We start from the raw sequence: 22726 nt of genomic DNA, 5'->3' as shown, positions 1-22726 counted from the left end.
AGCAGAGAGTACAATGAGCCCTGTTATTGCCCAAACTGTACAGGCAAGAATGCGACAACGCTTAGGGTAGGGGCTGTTGCTCTGATCCTCGACCTCTCTGTTCTAGCTGTTTCCCTACAACAAGCTATGGGGGTAGTCCCTATGAAATGCGAAGATGGGAGACTTGTTGGCAACCAAGTTAACTCCAAAATCGCTGCAAAAACCAATTGTTAGAGATAAAATGCCAATCCCTTGAAGAAACCCTTGTTTGCAATGAGATCTAGCCCTTATAAGGTTTATGACCTTCTTAATGCTTGCAAAATAGGTCCCAAACACTAACCTTTTAGGTTGGGTAAGGGCTAGGGCCTCCAGAAAATGGGTTTCTTCCCCGATTTGAAGATAAGAAACTTGCAAAAATGGGCTCAAAACCCCTAGACGTCTCACAAGAAAATGGAAAAATAAAATCCTAAAATGACTATATACAATGAAAAGTAAACTCCTAAAATGACTATATACAATGAAAAATAATTACAAGGGTTAGTAAAAAAAAAAATCTACAAATTTATTTACAATATTCACAAAAAAAAATAAACTCTAATTAGAAAATTAATTCTTTTTAGCCCAAGATCAAATAAAAATGATTTTTGAGAATTTTGAAATAAAATTTATGGATGAATAATTTCTTAAGATAGCCAAGCCAAAACCCTCATGTAAAATAATTTACCAAAATGAAAGCTTAGAGCTTAAGAAAGGTCAGTGCTTCTCCACAGTGTGTGAGCTTGGAGCCCAAGGGCCAGCATACCTGTAAATCTCTATAAATTCTTAAGATAAACTGTTAGCTCATATGGTGAATCAGATCACCTAAGATACTTGTATCAATAGAATGTTCTTATCACTGACAAATGAAATAACAGTGAAAAATTTATTTAGCACAATATAGGATAAACACATAGCCAACACATACCACAGATAAGCAAATAGAAGAACACCATGAATTGAACCCAAAAGTCTTTCTATTATGATAAAAAATGTTCCCAACAAAGCTGCATGTAACCAAGTACAAAAAAATTACCTCATCCAAAGATGTCCAATAGAAGCAAAATGACTTTTATTTATAGAGAAACCCCTCCAAGTGGAAAATAACGGCTAGTTGGCTTGATCCTCGCCAAAATAATCTCAACTGTTGAAAATAGCTTGATTATATTTTAATCTCCATTGTCAAATTTTTAATTTTGAGGAAAAATTCGAATTTTCTTAAAACCCACTTTTAATTAATCCAAAAATTAATATTTTTAATTTTTTAAAAAATTTGACTTTGACTTAACCACTAAGGTCCAAGGGCTGAAATATTTTTAAAATATCCATTTTTCCTTTGGTGGGGGACCTCCAAAAATTAATTTTTCTTCGACCCATGAATTTTTTATTATTTTCCACTTGGAGAGAAATTAATTTCTCTATAATTTTTTTGACTCCAAACTGATTAACTTTTTGGCTTAGGATTTCATTTTATGCCAGGGAAATTAATTAATTGACACTAAAGGAGATTAATAATTTTTTCCACCCTCAAATATTTTAGCCATGATCTCTGATTGCGAGGGACCATGCACTAAAATATTTTTTACATCAAGATATTACAATTAATTCAACCCTCAAAGGGGGAATACACCTTTACATATAAACCCTCATGACATTACCCAATTCTGCAACACAATACGATAGTATAGGCCAAGTGTGTTTGTAATAAAATAATTTAGCCAAATGTGCTTAAATTATTCCCAAACACACCTTTACAATAGACTCGATATAACACGAGGACTCACCTAATACCTTGTCAAGGAATTCCACTCTAGTTTTGGGGTTAAGTTGGAAGGAAAACTTTGTCAATTATCCATGTTTAGAAACACACATATTTCAGTGAGTGTGAAAATTTGGATGCCCAAATTTCTACTGCAGCAACTGATTAAGTTTCTCATACTTGTTAATCTCTGAATCAAGTTACTTACCATTTCCTACAATAAATATCAAAACTAATACACTGCAGTCTACACCATTTAAATTATAAGCGGAAGCAAGAAATTGAACAAGAAAGAGATACAACACATCTACACAGTTATTTTTGGACAAATGTCCCCGGAAAAACCCAATGCGGGAAAACCAGTGCAACAATTGAGGGTTTTATTATTATGCAATAGTAATTTCTGAATACAATCTCTGGATTCCTTTTCGACAATCCAGTTACAGAGAATATCACTGACAAAGAGATTTGTGAGATTACCTCACACTATCATTGGAAGTCCTAGTTAATCAAGCCCTTGAATGAACAACCCTTGGTTGCCTCTGTGCAGTGTCTGCATCAGCGCAACGTCACACTGTCTAGGACCTACATCACTCTTCTTGGCTGATCGATTTGCCTCTAAGATTCTAACTTCTGCTCTCCTGGTCTCACACCGCAGCTTCCAGCTACAAAAATCAAACCCTCAAGCAAATTTCAGACTCCCTCAAGGCTTCTGCGCTACCTCTGCGTTAGCCTACGCTGCCTCTGTGTGGCTCTGCGTCGGCCTCTCTGGCTCTACACTGCCTCTACTGGATCTCTCTCTCTTCTTTGCTGAGTATTCTCCATCCAGGAAAGATTTTCTTTCAAATGCTATCCCTGCCCCTCTCTACAAAAGATCACTATCGAAAATCTCTACGGCAGTTGCTCTGCTTCAAAAAATCGAACTTCTGATCTTCTCTCTGTGTTCTCCAAGTGCCCCTCAAGTCTCTTCTTATATCTTTCTGTTAGATGTTGATTTTTGGTAGCATCGGATGTGCTCTAGCCATGAAAATTGGTGGAGAGGCTAAGGCACATAAGATCTCCAAGACCCAAAAATCGTTTGGGGAAATTCCAACTGGATGAGGGGATATTAAAATAATTAATATTTTTAACGAGACCCTAAGTCTAAACTTAGGGAAATTAAAATATTAATGTGTATTAATATAATATGGGTGAGAAAGTTCTAAATAACGAGAATCAAGCCAAATCTAATCTTAGCTGTTGATTAGGGACTTAATTTAGATCGTTGAATTGTCAACAAGAAAAGTATAATAGAAGGCTTGAGGGTCAGTTGGAGATACACCAAGTTGATCAAGAATTCGATTTTCTGGGGCAGGGTTTGTTGAGAAATCAAGGTAGTGATCTGTTGCAGCGAGGGGCAGTTCGACAGGAGGCCGAGAATACATATTAGAGAGGCAGAGAAAGCGCCGGAGAGACAACGCAGAGCCTTGGAACGCTGACACAGAGGCAGCCAGTACTGACACAGAGGTTGAGTGGGCCAGCGCAGAAGACGTAGAGGGTCAAGAGGCTGATGTAGAAGGCCAAGAGGCTGACGCAGAGGTAGTAGAGGCTGTGTAGAGGCTGACGTTGGGCTGAAGAGGCGGCGCTGAGGGATTTTTCGTGGGGCAGAGTGGTAGCTGAGAGGCAGACGCAGAGCAGAAAAGGGTGACGTAATCCTTGGAGGGTGATGCAGTTTTAGAGAGAAGCTTGGATCAGCTTTCGTTGTCCAGATAAGGAACTGTCGAATTTGTTGTGGGATCAATCATCCAGTTGCTGGTCAGCGGGAATATCTGTCTTCGAGGAGAGGTACTTTTGCCAAGGAAATTCTTTGAAAGGTGAGCCATTTTTGTATTCAGAAATTGCATAATAATAAAACCCTCATATCTACTGCACTGGTTTTCCCGCATTGGGTTTTTCCGAGGACGTGTCCAAAAATAACTGTGTCCCTTGTGTGATTGTCTCAGTTATTTCAGTCGCTGATCTTTATATGTGTTAAGGCTGCATTTGTGTTTATTTTGGTATTTATATTTATCAATAACTTGTTAATGGAAAGAACAAGTAGGAGATAATAAACTAGATAATGCAGTAGGGATTTCTAATGTGTTAGACTTAGAAATTTCAACATTAGACAACCAACGACCCAGATTAACTTCTAATCAATGGCTTAGATCATTTTGGCTTGATCCTCGTCTTCTTCTAGAAGTTACACCCATAATTTAGATTAATACCCATTAATTATTTTAATTTCCTAAGTTTAGACTTAGGGTCCCATTAAAAATAATTAATTATTTTAATAAAACTGTCTCCGGGTGGAATTTCCCAAAATGATTTCTGGGTATTGGAGAATGCATGTGTAAAACTGTCTCCGGGTGGAATTTCCCAAAATGATTTCTGGGTATTGGAGAATGCATGTGTCTAAGCCTCCTTGCAAATTTTGAGACTTAGAGCACATCTGATGCTACCAGAAATCAACACTCCCTCTTAGCGAGGAATGTGCTCTAGCAATGCAACCCGCTGAAGCATCACTCTGTTCTGTAACATATCCTTCTGTGTTTTTAATGTCTGACATCTTGTCCACCAACTACTACGCAAATACTACATTTGTACCGCTGTTGACCTTGCCACTGTCAACACTGCATTCGTACTGTAACTCCCTCTCAATTCTACATCCATGTTGCTGTTGGCACTGCCACTGCCAACTGCATCTGCACTGCAACCTTCTCCAACTACTGCTGCTACTGCATCAACAATGGAAAAGCATCCCAAATTACTGAATTGGTGTTCAATATGATGCATCTTATTGCTGGAGTTCTGATTGCTGCTAGTCTCTATGCTAACCCTCTGTAGCCTCTATGCTTTTGTTGGCCTCTGCTCTGTGCCAACTACACTGCTGCCAACTGCACTGCTGCCAACTCTGCTCTACGCTGCTCAGCCTTTGGCACTCCTAGCCACTACAACTGTCACTTCGGCACTCCTCTGCACCAACTGACACTAGTCGATCCTGCTACTTCTGATTTGTGCTCCCGTAGTAAGGTATTGATTCGAGAGGTGGGCTCCTCAAGGATCCTGCCCATCTGTAGTCCTTTCGAACTACAACTCTAAATCACCCCACCTCCCTCTTGGAGTTGCCTGGGCTGTCATGGCGAACTCCCCAATCTTCGCGGCTGCAACCTTCAGATCATGCTTCTTGTCTTCGTCCTTCTTCCTGAGAGGACACTATGTTGCATAGTGATCGAATTCACGACACTTGAAGCATTTGATCTTTAAAACATCTTTCTTCTTCTTCCGTTGCTCTTGCTGTCCCTTGGATGTAAGGGCTACATTCTCTTCCTCCTCCTTGGGCTTTGACCCACTGTTGCTGCTTTCATTAAGTTTTCACTTGACCAAGTCTCTCCTCAACTCCTCTTGCTTAAGGGCTGCCCACATTTCATCCTAGTTTGGTAAAGTCGCCCTACCCAGGTCCCAGGATGCTCTGGACAAAGACTTGCCACTCCTCAGATACTGAATTTAGGGCTAGCCTTACCATCTCAGAACCTTGAGTTGTTGAACCCACAACTGCCAACTAATCTCGGGTGTCCTAAAGCTTAGAGAGGAACGGATCAATCTGTTCCGCCTTCTGCATTTGCATAGATCTCATCTTTTGCTCCAAGTACATCTTCCGCTGCTCGGAAGATCCTTGATACATCATTGACAATGCATCCCACATCTCCTTGGCAGTGTTTCTGCCAGCGATGTGACAAACTGTATGATCCTTTACTTCGTCGAGGATCATTCTCTTTGTCTTCCTCATTTCTCCCTTATACTTCTTGAGCGGATTTGGATCTGCGGGCTCAACTACCACGCTGTCAACGTAGAATTTGAGAAAATTCTCATCCAGAAGGCATGACATCCTTGCCTTCTAGATCACATAGTTGGATGCCCCATCCAACCTATCCTGATCTCTCAGTCCACTGGCTACCATCCTTGCCAAACGAAAAAGTCGAATAGGTTCCTCTCTCCTCTACGCAACACTAGGCTGGCCTACGCACTCCCTGTTGGAGCTTGTAGATCTGCTCCTCTCTGTTGCTACTTAACAAGTGAAAATTCAAACTCCTTAGCTGGAAGTCCTCTGAGAAAGAATTCCCTCAACCGTGTCTCTTCTTCCCTCTGACGTCTTTCTGCCTGACAGCTGCACTGCTCCCTTTGTCGCTGACAAATTTTGATTTGGAAATTCTACCTCTCTATCAACTCACTCAGAGAGAGATTTACCACGAAAATCTTGCCCTCCTAGCCTGACTGTGCAAACCCTCAGGGGATTCGAATTGCTGCCTCTGCAGGAATTTCAAATTCCCTTCCTCCTTCAGTGCTGGGCTCTTCCAACACTGTTCTCTTGTTTCACCTGCAGCACCGATACCATGTGAAAATTTGGATGCCCAAATTTCTATTGCATCAACTGATTAAGTTTCTCCTACTTGTTAATTTCTGAATTAAGTTACTTACTGTTTCCTACAGTAAATATTGAAACTAATACACTGCAGTCTACACCATTTAAATTATAAGCGGAAACAAGAAACTGAACAAGAAAGAGATACAACACATCTACACAGTTATTTTTGGACAAATGTCCTCGAAAAAACCCAATGCGGGAAAACCGATGCAGCAGCTAAGGGTTTTATTATTATGCAGTAGTAATTTCTGAATACAATCTCTGGATGCCTTCCCGACAATCCAGTTACAGAGAATATCACTGATAAAGAGATTTGTGAGATTACCTCACACTATCACTGGAAGTCCTGGCTAATCCAACCCTTGAATGAACAACCCCTAGCTGCCTCTGTGCAGTGTCTGCGTCAGCCCAATGTCACACTGTCTAGGACCTGCGTCACTCTTCCTGGCTGATCGATTTGCCTATGAGATTCTGACTTTTGCTCTCTCGATCTCACACCCTAGCTTGCAGCTACAAAAATCGAACCCTCCAACAAATTTCAGACTCCCTCAAGGCTTCTACACTGCCTCTGCATCAACCTACACGGCCTCTGCGTGGCTCTGTGTCAGCCTCTCTGGCTCTGCACTGCCTCTACTGGATGTCTCTTTCTCTTCTCTATTGAGTATTCTCTGACCGAGAAAGATTTCCCTTCGAATACTATCCCTATCCCTCTCTGCAAAAGATCACTATCGAAAATCTCTCCGACAACTGCTCTGCTTCAGAAAATCGAACTTCTGATCTTCTCTCTGTGTGTTCTCCAAGTGTCCCTCAAGCTTCTTCTTATATCTTTTTGTTGGACAACCAACGGCCCATATTAACTTCTAGTCAATGGCTTAGATCATTTTGGCTTTTTCCACTTCTTCTTCTAGAAGTTACACCCACAGTTTAGATTAATATCCATTAATTATTTTAATTTCCTAAGTTTAGACTTAAGGTCCCAATAAAAATAATTAATTATTTTAATGAAACTGTCTCTAGGTGGAATTTCCCAAAACGATTTCTGGGTATTGTAGAATGCATGTGTCTAAGCTTCTCTGCAAATTTTGAGACTTAGAGCACATCCGATGCTACCAGAAATCAACAGTGAGGTTAAAAAACTTCCTATGATGAAATTTGTTGCCAAAACAAAGGCTTATCTAGGTGTTGTTACATAATTAAATGGTCATACTAGCATCATTTACGATACACATTGCAGAAATTGGGTTTACAATGATACACTATTGTTGGCTGATGACTTTGAACTTTGAAATTTTTTCCTTCACATCTTTGTATTCTGCTTCCTTGGATTGTTGACAATGCGTGGTCAACATTTGGCTCTACTTGGGGACACGTTGCTTTGTTGAAGGCATGTGAGAATCCATAACCCTGTATCCAAGAAAACAAAAGTCTATCAAATAGATATCCATTCAAAATCAAAATCAAAATCAAAAGAAAAACTACTCTAACAAATCAAATATAAAGGCAAAAAACTATAATGCTTGAAAAGAAAACTAACTAATGACAGAAATAAAATCCTAACTAAGAGTGTTGGGTTAGAACTACTATACACAGGATGCCATATGGCATCAGATGTCATTGATGTAGTGCATATTGAGTATCTACCTACTTTTAGGCAGATCCATGGGTTGCTTTTCGAATGTGCCATACTGAATTCTAACAATCTTAGGACTTTGACTTATCCGAATATCATGTTGCTCTTGGCCATCGGATGCATCAAATTTCTTCCTTCTTCTCTTCTGCTTTTTACATTTATTTCGGGCAGGATGTGATGTTGATGATGATGTGGTCAGTGTACAACTTCCAAACTGATCTGGAAAATGGTCATATGGAAAATTTGGAACGTCCAAGACATGTGACATGCTCCTTTTTATTTTCGTGAACCTGCTTAGTCAAAGATGATGGATCACTCTTGCAAGCATCAATTTGATTCTCCTCAGCTCCTTTCCTTCCTAGATCATCCTCATTTAGCCATTTCTCAATGGAATCAATGAATTTTTCATAATAAGACGAAGTTTGCTTCAACGAGTTGGGAGGCTTATGCTCTGGGTCCTCTGATTTGAGTTGGAGTTCCTGAACCTGTGATTTTTTCCATTATTTGCAGCTTATTTTGAATATCAACTACTTGACTAGAATGCTCAACCTTCATAGAACTGATTTCATTTGATTGATTTGATTCCATGATATCTATCATGTTCTGAAAAGTGATCATCTGATTATACTGAGTAACCTCCATTGCTTGTAACCTTTTTTCCATGGCACTCATCTCCTTAGCATGATCGTTAACTAATTTTTCTCAATCAAGCTACATGCTCTGAATTACTTAAACTTGATTCTTTATTAGTTGTCTGTATTATGCTCTCATGATGGACATCTGATTAAAATGATTAACTTCTATGATTTTTAGCTTTTCATCATTCTTTTCTTCTATGGCTAACAATTTGGTGTATATGGATCTCATTTCCTTAGAGTGAATCTCTTGATTTAGTTTCATGGTTTTCATCAACTGTGCTTGACTAAACTACATGTCTCTAAGCATTTGAGTTAATTCCATGATGAGATGCTTATCATTTTCTTTTTTATGGTCAATACCAATTTGATCACTCGTCCCTACCTTTCCACTATCGAGAATTCTTCTTGCAACAACACAAGTGGATTCATCAAGAAAATGTTCACACGGTCTGCAATATGGTGAAGATCGATGTGGCGCATTCTCGTGAAACCTTTCTATGATAGCTGGGTCTTTTACAGGATCACTTTCATCTTTCTTCATAGTGCGAGTGGTACAAGGTGTACCCCTTTGATCTCCATATCTATTTTCGAAAGCATTGATGATAGCTTTCGAAGAGTCAAAGAAATTGTCAAGAAAATCATAAAACCAATTGTTAGCATCACCTTCCAAGGAAAGGACAAAGAGTCACATCTTGACATCTTCATGATTGTAATGTGCAGAGCCACAAAACATTTCCATACAATGAGTAAACTTTGTGATGATTTCTAGTAGTGATTGCATGATTACCCATGAAAGAAGGTAATTTATTAATGGCATTTTTTGAAATATCATGAGGATTGTTAGTAAAATGATAAGGGGTGAGCAAGTCATTCATGATGACTTGCTTAAGGGGAAAAGGAGCCAATGGATGTTAGAGAGAGATCCTTGTTCAAGAAAAACAAGAGGTCTACAAGAAGCGAGCTTCTAGCAGAAATTTTTATAAAAAATGAAAGAAGTGGAGTCGCCACTTGAACATGAATCTAACTCTAAAATCCAAAAGGCAAAAACCGAAAAGTTAGTGAAGGACCAAGAAAGGAATTTTTTCTATCCTGGATCAAGGAAAAGTAAGTGGATATCAGGGAGGGATCCTTGTTTGAGAAAAAATGAATGCTTACTAGAATGTAATTTGTTTAACCGAGCTCTAAGAGCGGGGTTAACCAAGCTACTAGGATTTCATCTAGTGTAAGCTCTTGTGAATGGATGAATAAGTGGAGTCGCCACCCAAATAGGAAACTGACCCAAACGTCTTGGTGCTAAAGGTGTAGATAGGAAAGGTGAACAAGGTGATGAGAATATGAGTGAGATATCAAAGCGCCAGAAAATGTTGTGCTTGACGGATTAAGAAGATGAAAATTATTAGAAGATTAGGAAGAATGTCGTTAAAGCGTTGAGAACAATATAAAATTATCCCCGTAAATGACGCCATAAATGTTGTCGCCCAAACTGTACAGGCAGGAATGTGACAATGCTTAGGGAGGGGGCTAACACTTTGATCTCTACACTCTTCGTTCTAGCTGTCTCCCTACAACAAGCTATGGGGGGTAGTCCCTATGAAATGCAAAGATGGGAGACTTGTTGGCAACTAACAAGTCTGGGAGACACAACTGAATGGCCTAGCAACTCGGTTGAATTAGCAAGTTAAGTGATTCGGTTAGATTTATTATGAAGGTCAGTGCCTTGAAAGGATTCAACTACTTGCTTAAAACAAGTTATTACCAAGTTACCGGATGAATAACTGTTGCTTAAGGATGCTTCACTAACCTAAATGAGATGCAAATCCTACAATCTAGGTGAGATGCAGAATCTTGGTTTATTTTAAGTTATATGCCTATTCTAGGTGTATCCTTCCTCTTAACTATTTTGAAGCTAGTCTCTAGAGTAGGTTGTGAGAGAGAAGCTAAGGGGGTGTTGAAAAGTGTAACTAGGTTCGGTCTTCATAATGACGTGTAATTGTGATTTTATGTATTTGATGAAAAGAAGAATTTATTATTATTATTATTATTGTAGTGCTTGTCTCATGGGTTTCATGAGCAAGGACTTTTATTTTAGTGATGGCCCCCATTGTGAGCCTTTAGGATTTGTCATCTAGTCATAAAATTCAATTTGAGTCTATGTCATGTATGAAGGACCCTTCTTGGGCATATTACAATTATGTATGAGTCAATAGAAATGTCAAGTAGCCCAAGGCATCCCTCTTCAATTCAGCTTCAAATGGAATTAATTAACTCCTCCAAACAGTGATGTCGGCTCACACTACTCAAGTCGACTTAATATAGAGGCAAACCATTATAAATAGGGCCATCCGAATTTCATTTTAGACACAGACTTTCAGTGGTCAAGTCTGAAATAGAAAGTGCGAAGTACAACAGAAGGAGCCAAGAAAGTGCGAACTCTGGAGCTGAGTTGCACTAGAAGGAGCCGAGAAAGAGCAGTTGAGAAAGTGCGAAGTTTGAGGCTTAGTTGCAGCAAAAGGAGCCGAGAAAGAGTAGCACTCCTCCTAGTCGAGTTAGAGAGAAGGTCGAATCTAGAAGGGAGGCCAAGACAAGAATTAGAAGAAGGCAAAGTCTAGAAGGAAGGCCTAGATAAGAAGATCAAGTCTAGAAGGGAGGCCGAAGGTTTGAAGTTGAAAGAAGGTCGAAGTGGAAGAGGAGCCGAGAAAAGGAAAGGAGCAGAAGGTTGACTATCATTGTCAAAGGATCTCATCAAGAGAACTTTTGTCTTGGTCTTGGAGTGGCAAATAGGTCAAGGGTTGTGGTCTTGGTATTCGTCAATTGGAATCTCTATAAGAAGAAGAATTTGTTTGGGTTTTCCTCTCAAAGAGTGAGAGGTTTTGGCCCTGGCTAATAGCCTATACCCTATGTCTCTTGTCTCTTTATGGTTTATGCATTGGTAGCTGTTTGATGAAGAAGAACACTAATAACCTAAATAAAAGAAGATCCTAATCTAAAGAAGTAAAAAGCACTCACAAGCAGTTACTAATAGAAGAGAAATCACTTAATCACTATGCCCTAGATTTCTCAACATGGTATCAGAGCTAAGGTGACTAAGTCAAGGAAGGGCATCTTATCAAGGGACACTCAAGGATCAAATCTCAAGGAAGGCATCAAAGCAAAGATCATCTTGAAGTCAAAGGAAGCATCATAACCCTAAATCAAAGAAGTCTACAAAGAAGTATTGGGATCATCATCAAGAAGGAGAAGGCCAAAACCCTACATCTACTCAAAATGTTTTGAAATCGATTCATCCAAAGGAAGCTAGAGGTGTTGTCATCAAGACTCTAAGGCAATCTCTCTCAAACACGATCCCTACCATTGAAGACATCATCATCATAAAAGGATCCAAGGGATCTCCCTCTCTGTGGGATCAAGGATCATTATTGAAGAAAACTATCTTCATCAAAAGAAAGTTTTCTATCCTCTATATCATCATCAACATAAAGGAAGCAACAAGAAGAAGGAGCATTCTATCAAGTAAGTATATCTATCAAAATGTCTCTTTGCAAGGAAAGCAATAAATTGGTTGGGGCTTTAAACTATCTTGCATGGAAGAAATGGACAGATCTAAATCTCATTGAAAATGAGGTTATGGAACATGTTAAACGTTCTGTCACTAAACCAAGAGAGGAAGATGCTCAAGCTCTTGCCACGTATATGAAAGGGGAAGTTAGGGCTTAAAGGATTCTCATAGAATCCATCAAGGATCCCCTCATCCCATATGTATCTAAACTCGAAACTCCAAAAGAAATCTATGACAAATTGGTAGAGTTATATTTCGCAAGCATTGTTGGAGAAGTCATCTCATTAAGGCAAGAACTCTACAAGCTGAAGATGTCCAAGTGTGAAAATTCTATCACTGCAACAACTGATTTATTTTACCTATTTATTTCCCAATAAGTTATTTATGAAAATCCTTCAGTAAACATTAAAATAAATTATGCTGTAGATAACACATCATAATATAGAAACAAATACATGCACACAAATTAACACATTGACACAAAGATTTTGGACAATCAGTCCCCGGAAAAACCCAATGTGGGAAAACCGGTGCAACAAGGGAGGATTTTATTATTCAACAATTCTTCAATACAACTGGGTGCCAAACTGGCTTACCCAACAGAGAGAAAATTCTTCAGCACTTCTCCCAGTCTCAACATCAGCCTGACTGACCTCTGTGTAGCTCCCAGACCCTCTGCATCAGCCCCTGCCTCTCTGCGTCAGCACTGGGCCTCTCTGTGTCATCTATGCAGGCCCTCCAATGATTGCACAATCTGAAACCTCTGTGTCTGCCTCTCCAACCTCTGTGCTGTTCCCCTGGTGTTGTTCCCGACTCTCTATTTCGTACTTGCTGCCTCCTACTGCTCTCCAAACCACTAGTTCGAATTTCTCAGCTAACCCCGCTCTAGAAATCAAACTGACTGGTCTCCCTCAGTGTGTTCTCCAACTGACCCTCAAGCCTCTTCTTATACTTTTCTTGTTGGTCCTTCAACGACCGAGATTAAATCTCTAATCAACGGCTAAGATTATATTTGGCTTGATCCATGACTTTTGGAACCTTCTAACCCAGTTTTATATTAATACCCATTAATAATTTATTTTTCCTAAGTTTAGGCTTAGGAACTCCATTAAAAATATTAATTATTTTAATATCTCCCAAACCAGTTAGAATCTGCCCAAACCATTTCTGGCTCTTGGAGATCTCATGTGCTTTAGCCTCTCCACCAATTTTCATGGCTAGAACACATTCAATGCTACCCCAAATCAACACTCCCTCTTAATGAGGATTGTGCTCTAGTAATACTCCACACTGAGCATTACTCTAATCATATAGCATCGGTACCTGTGCTGATGCTAAGCATCCCTGCCCAATATCCTTTGCACTGCTACATCCTGTACTGCTGCCCTTGGCTCTATCACTGCCACTGCTACATCTGTACGGCAACTCCCTCTGCATCCGTGCTGCTGTTGGTCCATCTTCCCAACATTGCATCTGCACTGCAAACTCCTCATCATGTTGCATTGTGCAACTGCTGACTGCTACTGCACTGCAACATCATACCTATTTTTGCTACTGAAATGGATTCTTTATCATTCCCATCTTCTCCCTGAAATAATCAAACTTGGTTCTTCCAAGGGCCTTGGTAAGGATGTTTGCCACTTGTTCTCTTGTAGGAGTGTAGCTCAACCAATGTTGCACACATCGCGATCGGGATTTAATCGGCACCGGGAAAAAATCGGAAAAATCGTTAAAATCGGGAAAAAATCGGGAAAAAATCGGAAAAAATCGTTTGGCACAAAAATATTCATTTTTTTTCATTTTTTTTCAATTTTTTTAATATCTAAACCATCTACAACATAAAATAAATACATTGACACATAAATATGATAAAAAAACTAATATATAAGATGTTCAATATCATTTCTAGCGCTAAAATCACACATAACATTGAATCATGTCCTGAATAGTAAGTCCTGAGTCCCAAGTCCAACTCAGCCTCAAAATATCAACAAAAAATATGATAATGTATCTCATCATGTCATAATGTCATATACAATAAAATGAAAGTCTAATCCTATTGATTTCCTCTGCCCCTCTTGCGAGAATATGGCACAGCTTTCTCTTTCCCTCTAGATGTAGAAGCTGGTGCCTGTGGTGGTGGAAATGGCAGTGGAGTCTGACGTGCTCTAGAAGCTGAAGAACTAGTAGTAGCAGCTACAAGAGGCTGAGGTGGACGGAGACCACGTCCTCCACTGGTGGTAGTGGTAGCCCGGGTAGCCCGGGTAGGCGGTGTCACCTCCTCCTCCTGCTCCTCCAACTCCTCCTCCTCCTGCTCCTGCTCCTGCTCCTGCTCCTCCTCCTCCTCCTCCTCCTCCCCCTCCTCCTCCCCCTCATCCTGCACTAACCAATCCTCAGTGGGATCCATGAGAGGCCTCTCGGTCTCAACCCTCCATTCAGCAGTGGTGTCAATCCCATCCAATGAGATGGCTTCCGTATCAGGTGTCTTCTCTAGTTGTTTCACCCACAATCGAAGATTGTAGTAGACATAGACCATGTCATTAAGTCTATGGGACTCCAACCTGTACAAAGTTCATGAAATAATAAATTAATAATTAATATTATAAAAAAAATATTGTTTAAAACTTTAATGAATTCAAAAATTTATTTGGAAATTTGCAATATTTTAAATGTTTAAGTGTTAACCTATTGCGCTTCTTGTTGTGTATTTTTTCAAATACACTCCAATTGCGCTCACATCCCGAGGAGCTGCATGTTTGGCTGAGGATGCGCACGGCAAGATTTTGCAAAAGGGGTACTCTGCCACCATACATCTTCCACCATGCGTCTACAACAAAATTACAAAGAAAATTTTAAATAAACATAAGAAAAAAATGGAATTTGAAGAAACAATGAAATTTGAAACAAAGTTACAAAGTACATACTACAAACTAAAAAATACCTGGGATTTTAACCGTCCTATCATTGATAGCCATCTCAAAGCCAAATGTGCCACCTGACAACTTATATTGCTCAATTTGTCTAGAGACCTCCATACGTTCTTCTGGAGTTTTCACCATCTTCTGGACACAGGTTAATAATCCTTCCACGACCTCAACATCAAAATTAAACCCACATGCATAAGAAAATGCAGGGTTCAGGAAAAGGCCAGCAGCATGAATGGGACGATGGAGTGTGTTGTTCCATCGCTCATCAATGACCTTCCATAGAAGGAGTTGTCTCTGGAACCCATCATCTCCCTTGTCATCATAGTAGGACCGAATGGCTTCTTTGGCCCTATCCATGGCTTCATACAAATAGCCCATTGCGGGCTTCTCACCATCTACCAACCGAAGAACCTTTACCAAAGGTTCTGTGACAGCGCACACCTCCTGCACTCCCGCCCAGAAGTCTTCTTGGTATGAAACAAGTCTGCAGACGGCCTCTCCTTCTGGTTTGCGGCTCATTGGCGAAGAACGCCACTCCTCTGAAACAAACATTCTCTTCAAATCCCACATAGAATTCAAGAGGGATTGAAGAGATATGAAACTCGTCGCAAACCGTGTAATGGCGGGGCGCACCAACTCTTTGTTGTTGGTGCATTTTCTCATCAAGCTAAGCACAGATGTGTGATTGTAAATAAATTTTGTGATGGTTTTTGATGAGTCAACAGCCTCTTTGACAAAGGGAATTTTCCCTATGTCCTCTAACATCAAATCAATACAATGGGCAGCACAAGGTGTCCAAAATAAAGTAGGATGCCTGTCCATAAGCAATCTACCAGCAGCAACATAATTTGCAGCGTTGTCCGTTATGACTTGGACAACATTTTCTGCACCCACCTCCAAAATAAACACATCCAGCAAATCACATAAATTTTTTGCATCTTTGATTTGATGAGTTGCATCAACAGATTTGATAAACATAGTCCCCAAGGGACAACTAACCAAGAAGTTTATAAGGGTTCTCCCCTTTTGGTCAGTCCAACCATCTGACATAACAGTGCATCCTGTTTGTGCCCATGATGCCCTAAAATCCTCCAATCTTTGGGTGCAGTCACGCTTTTCATCTTGAAGAAGCCGGCCTCTGAAATCATGAAGAGAAGGGAGTTTGTACCCCGGGCCAACACTGGCAACAGCATCAAGAGTAGGTTGGAAAAATGGATTATTCCTTATAATGCTGAAAGGAATATCACTCCAGAGGAGAAATTTTGTCATCAACTTGTCAGCTTTTTCTTTTTCAGTTCTTTTCATCATTGAACCGATAGTTGGTTGTGAACCAGGTGTGGTTCGAGGAACAAAATATGATGATGCAGCAAACGGATTGACTGACGCTGCAGTAGAACCTGTGCCACTTGGCCCACTTCCTTCAACTGACCTTCTTAGTTGCCTTTTGAGTTCTTCTTTGGCGTCTCTAGTGTGCTCTAATTCTCCCAATGCTCTCATGGCTTTTTGGATAATTTCAGCATTTGTCTTTAGACAGGGCCCCACATCACGTCCAGGGATTTGTGCAAGGTGGAACTTCAACCTGTACACCCCCCCGAATATTTCCTTTCCACACAACTTGCAAATCAAGTTTTGTCTATCATTCGGAGTTTTAGGGTCACCATATTCCCAGAAAGGATCCAATTTCCTTGGCATGTTTGTTTTTGAATTTTGAATTTGCAAACCTATGGAAAAATAAGGATTAGGAAATAGGAATTTAGGATTACATAAATGATAATAGTAAATAGTAAATACAAATTACAATTTAGCATTTGCAAAATTACAAGCTAATTATTTCCAAAATCCCAATTTGAATTTCTAAACCCAAAAAACAATGAAAAATAAAAAAAAATAAACAATGTTTAAAGAAAATGAGAAAATAAAAATCAAAAATTGGTTCTCATAGTCATAACAAATAACCCATCCCAAATCAATGAAAAATTTCTAAAAATTCTTTAAAAACAATGAAAAACAAAGTTTTTAGAGAACCAAAACAAAAAAAAATTAATCTACATACCTGGTTTATGGACAAATTCGTGATCTTGGCTTGGATTCCTAAAATCGGCTCCCACAAGCGACGGCAACCCTCTCCCTCCCTTCTTCTCCTTCTCCTCCTTCTCCTCCGCGGCGGACTGCTGAATGAATAAACAAAAAATCGATTTTACATATAAAACCCCCGCTGCCCGCGCCTCCCGCGATTTTTTCCTTAAAAATCGCGATTTTTTCGAAAAAATCGCGATTTTTTAAAAAATCGCGATTTTTTCGATAAAAATCGTTAAAAAAAATTTCCGCCGATTTTTTGGATAAAAATCGCGATTTGAATCGGCATTTTGAAAAAATCGCGATTTTCCGATTTTATCGCGATTAAATCGCGATGTGTGCAACACTGAGCTCAACTGTACAGCTCCTTGTTGGACATAGTCTCTGACAAAGTGAGACCGGATATCAATATGCTTTGACCAATCGTGAAACACTGGATTCTCAGAGAGCTTGATGCAACTTTGATTATCACACATGATCCTGGTCGCCTCCATCTTTCTTCTGAATAGGTTCACAAGCAGTTTTCTAAGCCATATGGCCTTGCACGAAGCTGTGCTTGCGGCCATATATTCTGCCTCAGTTGAGCTCAGAGCCATGGATTTTTGTTTCCTACTGCACTAGGAGGTCATTCCTGATCCAATGTTGAAACAATACCCAAAGGTACTTTTCTGATCCACTGAACTTCCTACCCAATTTGCATCAGTAAACCCACTCAATCTGATATCCTTACCCCTAGTGTACAAGAGTCCATAATCGACTGTTCCCTGTAAATACCTGAGAACATGTTTGGCTGTTGCCCAGTGCACCCTCTTTGGCTCCACCATGAACTGACTGAGGGTGTTGACAGCGTAGCAAATGTCTGGCCTGGTATTGACCAGATACATCAGGGACCCTATGCGCTGCATGTATAAGGTACTTTTCCGATCCACTGAATTTCCTGCCCAATTTGCATCAGTAAACCCACTCAATTTGATATCCTTACCCCTGGTGTACGAGAGTCCATAATTGACTGTTCCCTGTAAATACCTGAGAACATGTTTGGCTGTTGCCCAGTGCACCCTCTTTGGCTCCACCATGAACTGACTAAGGGTGTTGACAGCGTAGCAAATGTTTGGCCTGGTATTGACCAGATACATCAGGGACCCTATGAGCTGCATGTATAAGGTGGGATCAACATCTTTGTCTTCTGATGCATCAATCTTCTTCCAGTTGGTTATCATTGGAGTAGCCTTGGGTCTATAGTCCTCCATCCTGAATCTCTTCAGGATTTGCATATCTCCCTTGCCCAAGGAAGATCTTTCCCTTTTGTTGCCAAACTTCCAAGCCCAGAAAATAATGCATTCGTCCCAAATCCTTCATGTCGAACTTCGTGGCTCGATTCTTCTTGCAGCCCCCTATGAGCCTTGATGATCCTGTCAGGAAGAGATCATCCACATAATACTAAGATTAGAGGCTCATTCTCTACAACCAGATAGTAGAGATTTGGATCTGCGTCACTCTAGACAAATCCCATTTTCTGCAAGTAGCCAGCGATTCACCCATAACATGCTCTAGGTGCTTGTTTCAGCCCATACAAGTCTTTCTTCAATCTGCATACATGAGACTTCTTCTCATGTGTCTCAAAGCCCTATGGTTGTTCAAATCCCTCTCTCAACAAATATTTTAAAATTTGGTTCCTCTGTGACTAGCGGTTGCATATTTCTCATTAACATATGTGATGCATGAGTTGTGTAGCCCTCACCAACCCCACAAAGAAACTAACTTGTATCAGTGCTAGTGTGGTCATGTGATTATTCTTGATGTAGATTTCATATATGAAAAGCAGAGCTTGTAAGGTCATCGAAAATGCTTTTCCTCACTTTGCACTTAGGTTGTCAAATTTTGAGCTATCCAAGTTTTCTTTTCTTTATATATCCAAGGCATTTGGTGCAATATTTGAGGGGGTTCATTAGATTCCCTTCAGAGCATTGCAAAAAATTTATAGAATTAAAATTCTAGCCAATATTGTAGGAGCACTATCAAGAATTTCATGGGGCCAATAGTATCTCGATATACTAATTTGAGATTGAAAATGCATTTATCTTTATACATTCCCATTTTTTCCATGTGCTTGTAGGTGGTATTATTATACTTTTTAATTTGACATTATGTTTGCACATGTGAGCTTCAGTTCTTTGGATGTTTGGATCTTGCTGCTAGTCCTTTTATTTTACGGAAAATATGGAACACATTTTTTTTTTTTCCTCAACTATTTTCTTAGAACTATCTAGCTAAGGAGATAAGTTGTTTTTTTACTCTGCAAGTTGATTTATCATTTTATGTCTCCATTTTCCTTGCAAATCTGGATCTTAAATAAAAAGTTTTGCAATTTTGGTTCTATATTACAAAAATAAATGTAGGTTTAAAATAGGAGCTAGATGTGTAATTTGAATTTTTTTGTGCTCAAATCCCCCTCAACAATTATTTTAAAATTTGGTTCCTCTGTGACCAGGGGTGTACACTTCATTATTTTCATGAAGAGTGAATCTTTTCCTTTCACAATTATGTAGTAATTTTTGTTTCAAATGTCTTCTACAATAGATTTGAGGAATACAATGTTTCATTCATCTCTTCATGATGCATCTTGTTGATGTTTGTAGCTCAGGCAGGTACTTCTACATAGGCCTAAGTTTCTAGGTGTGTGGAACCCACCTAATACACCCTTAGCCATAGCAATTACTTTAATGATTGAAGTAATTTCTTTTATAAGATAAAAGTGAGCTAATCTAATGAAATGCAAAGGTTTTTGCATTCATGAATTATATGAATCTCAACCATTGATCTCAAGTGAGGTGAGATCTAATCTCAACTTTCAATCACTTTGGAGATTAGGGTTGTGGATTCGGTCATATCTCAAGCTTATAAAGAAACCCTATCTAAGGGAGATGACATAGAATACATTTTGAGTACAAGACACAATGAGAGTGAGATTTCAGTGATTGGGTGGAATACTTCCATTTATGTGTGTTGGGTCTGAGGAAGGTGCAAGGAGAAATAAGGGAGATCCAGATCAGCCAAGACATATCGAAGGACAGATCTAGGGCTTGATCAGCTAGAGAAGATTCAGGTTCATTGTTGTATATGTAATTTCCTCAATGGGACATTTTCCTAGTAAGAGAGCCTGGGTAGGTTCTGAAGTTATTATTAATGAATAACTGTTGATTGGGCATAATATTTGTGTTCTTACATGATTGAGTTTGGTTATTTAATTTGCTTCTACTAAATATTAAGTTAAACTCTAGCAATGTTTTTATTCAGTAGGTTTGATCTGCTAGAAAATAATAAATCAGGCTCTAGGGTTACGAAATTTAAAACATCCTATTTCATGAAATTGTTCCCTTAGTTTGTCCTTGAAATGAGTTTCTGTATTAGTTATATTATTTTCCATATTAGACATATTTGTGCATATTATATCTTTTTGGAAGATTACATCATTATTTGCTCTTTTTTAGATAATGTTTTTCAATTGCTCAGAATTATAATTTTTTTTTCCTTTTTATCTTTCCGTTGGCTTCTTGGTCATCTCTCTACAATGTTTCTTTGAAAATCCCATTTTCAATAGCCAACACTCAATGTGATCGACATGGATGGCTGATTTGCAATATTTTTATTTGCAGGCAAGCTATATGCGGGTAGCATTGACTTCAAAAGAAAACAATCTGTCAAATTCCTGTAATGGATGTGCCATTTCAAAACCAGAACCAATGCTACCAAGAGATTGGCAAAATTTACTCGAGGAGAGCAAGAGATTTGTAAATGTTGAGATATCCCAATTATTGGAACAGATGGAAAAAGCAGGGTGGGTTCTTAAGAACGTACTTTTGTCTCCAAGTGAACAAATCACTTACAGGACTTTGGGAGAGAATGAGAAGTCTCACCCATGAACATATTACACTTCTGTTGCATACACACTAATGCATAGAATCGATTCTTTGGTTGATTAGGATATTAAGATCGTTGTTCCTATTCAAACTTTGCACAGCAGAATCCTCAAACACAGCATATTTTGCAAATGTGTATACCTGCAGATTGGTGTTTGTCTCAATCACCCTTTGAAATTGTAAGATGAAATATTTGAAGTGATATTGTGCAAAAGTACTGTATGTAAAGTGACGACTATTCCCATGAACATGATCTTTCAACTGTATCATCAACATTAGCCTTGTTGAAACATGAAATATAACATCCTGAAGTACATACTGTATTTTTGAGAATTTGTAATTCTATAGATTGGATGGTTGATGCAGGAGCATCTACAAGTTAATTATATTATTATACCCTTGACCTCCATAGTTCAAAATCATTTACTATGGCAGTTGGTTCCGTAAATTAATGAGTTGGTTTTATAAATTTAATGGTTTTTAGAATATGAAGAGTCTAGAATAATCTGAAATAGTTAGGAAGAATTATCGTGTCATTTTAGTTGTTATGAAATAGGGAACAAGATCGCCAAATCAGGAATTGTTAGACATTACAGGCAGCAGGTTTGGATTGTCAGTTGGATTGAGAATTTCATTTATACCTCTCTTATGTAATCTAAAGGCAGAGTCGAATGAGAGATCTGAAGTTGGGAACTCTGCAAATTGTATTTGTCTTCAGATTTAGAATATATATTTGGACTCTGATTTTCTATGCATATTTTTGTTTTTGTAAGTGGAAATTTATGTATGTCGCAGTCTATTACCTCTGTTTGCAGTGTGACCTAGTTGCAGGCCAGATTCAATAAGTGTGAGCATAAAAAGGTGGAGTACTAAGGTTAAATTACGAGAATTGATAGTGCCTGATCAAAGACCAGGCTCAGACTTGTTGGAAGTGAGTCAGATTTTATTAAATAAATCAGAGATGCATGCTCTATGACAGTGTTGGAAGCTCACGGATTATACAAAAGAACCCTGGCAGTTTTGAAATGGAGTCAAAGGAGGGATAATGATGACGATATGACCGAATCCAACAGTGTTCTGATTATTCTCGTGAGGAGGGGCCACTAAAAATTCCAAAGAAACAGAGCAGCCCTGTCAAGGAGCCATAGTGATCAGTATCCCACCTCGCAGAGAATTCGTAAGAATATAGTATGAGTTTGGATTGGTGACAGAACTACGATGCAAGGGGCTTTGGGGTTTCATGTGCAACGCCAACCCGTCACTGGATCCCAACTCAATTCCATGTCTATCCTATATGTTAGATTCAATCCTGTGTTGTGATTGTATATTCTCCTCAGATCTTGCTCCTGAGCGCATCTTAAATTTTATATGTGAACTTTTGTGCTAGCTGTATAAATTTTGAATATAGTATGGGTTCTGATTGGTGACAGAACTACACGATGCAAGGGGGCTTTGGGGTTTCATGTGCAACGCCAACCCTTCACTGGATCCCAACTCAATTCCATGTCTATCCTATATGGTAGATTCAATCCTGTGTTGTGATCATATATTCTTCTCAGATCCTGCTCCCGAGCGCATCTGTGATTTACATTCAGTGTTCCACGGGGACTCGCCCCCCCCTTAGGGGTCTAGTTTCCTCGCTCCCCCGCGCTCCGGGGACTTGGGGACGAGTAGGGAATGTTTCCCCACGCTCCCAAAATGGGGGAAACTTAGGGGGATGTGCCAGGGAAACGTTGCCCTTCCCTGAGGGGGCGTTTCCGA

General features: G+C 39.4%; 2 protein-coding genes across 4 annotated transcripts in view; one reads left to right on the top strand and one right to left on the bottom strand.

The window, feature by feature from the left end:
* Positions 1-21079, top strand: part of RUS4 (root UVB sensitive protein (Protein of unknown function, DUF647)) — a 258710-nt gene extending 237631 nt beyond the window's left edge. For all 3 annotated transcript variants that reach the window (XM_089422832.1, XM_089422829.1, XM_089422840.1), the window contains one exon: positions 20702-21079. In XM_089422832.1, the coding sequence (XP_089278958.1) occupies positions 20702-20968 (267 nt within the window). In that variant the 3' untranslated portion in view covers positions 20969-21079. The remainder of the gene's footprint in view (positions 1-20701) is intronic.
* On the bottom strand, positions 13909-15854 carry LOC149261835 (uncharacterized). The gene is made up of 3 exons (XM_089382382.1): positions 14984-15854; positions 14728-14869; positions 13909-14603 (listed from the first exon to the last, which is right to left on the bottom strand). Exons 1-3 carry the CDS (start codon positions 15789-15791, stop codon positions 14099-14101), a joined length of 1455 nt encoding a protein of 484 aa, XP_089238508.1. The 5' UTR covers positions 15792-15854; the 3' UTR covers positions 13909-14098.
* Positions 21080-22726: the final 1647 nt, after the last annotated feature.

The sequence above is a fragment of the Pinus tabuliformis genome, chromosome 6 (genome assembly GCF_031772625.1).
Source record: "Pinus tabuliformis cultivar Carrire ecotype Pingquan chromosome 6, CPIR1, whole genome shotgun sequence".
NCBI classification, from domain to species: Eukaryota; Viridiplantae; Streptophyta; class Pinopsida; order Pinales; family Pinaceae; genus Pinus; species Pinus tabuliformis.
The sequence above is the reverse complement of the archived record's forward strand: the minus strand, read 5'-3'. Positions and strand labels throughout refer to the sequence as shown.

Excerpts from the sequence above, each read along its gene's own strand:
- LOC149261835 (XM_089382382.1), bottom strand. The coding sequence starts at position 15,791 with ATGGACAGGCATCCTACTTTATTTTGGACACCTTGTGCTGCCCATTGT. Across the intron at positions 14,870-14,983 it reads TAGGACGGTTAAAATCCCAG|ACGCATGGTGGAAGATGTAT; the intron begins GTATTTTTTAGT and ends ATTTTGTTGTAG. Across the intron at positions 14,604-14,727 it reads CACAACAAGAAGCGCAATAG|GTTGGAGTCCCATAGACTTA; the intron begins GTTAACACTTAA and ends AACTTTGTACAG.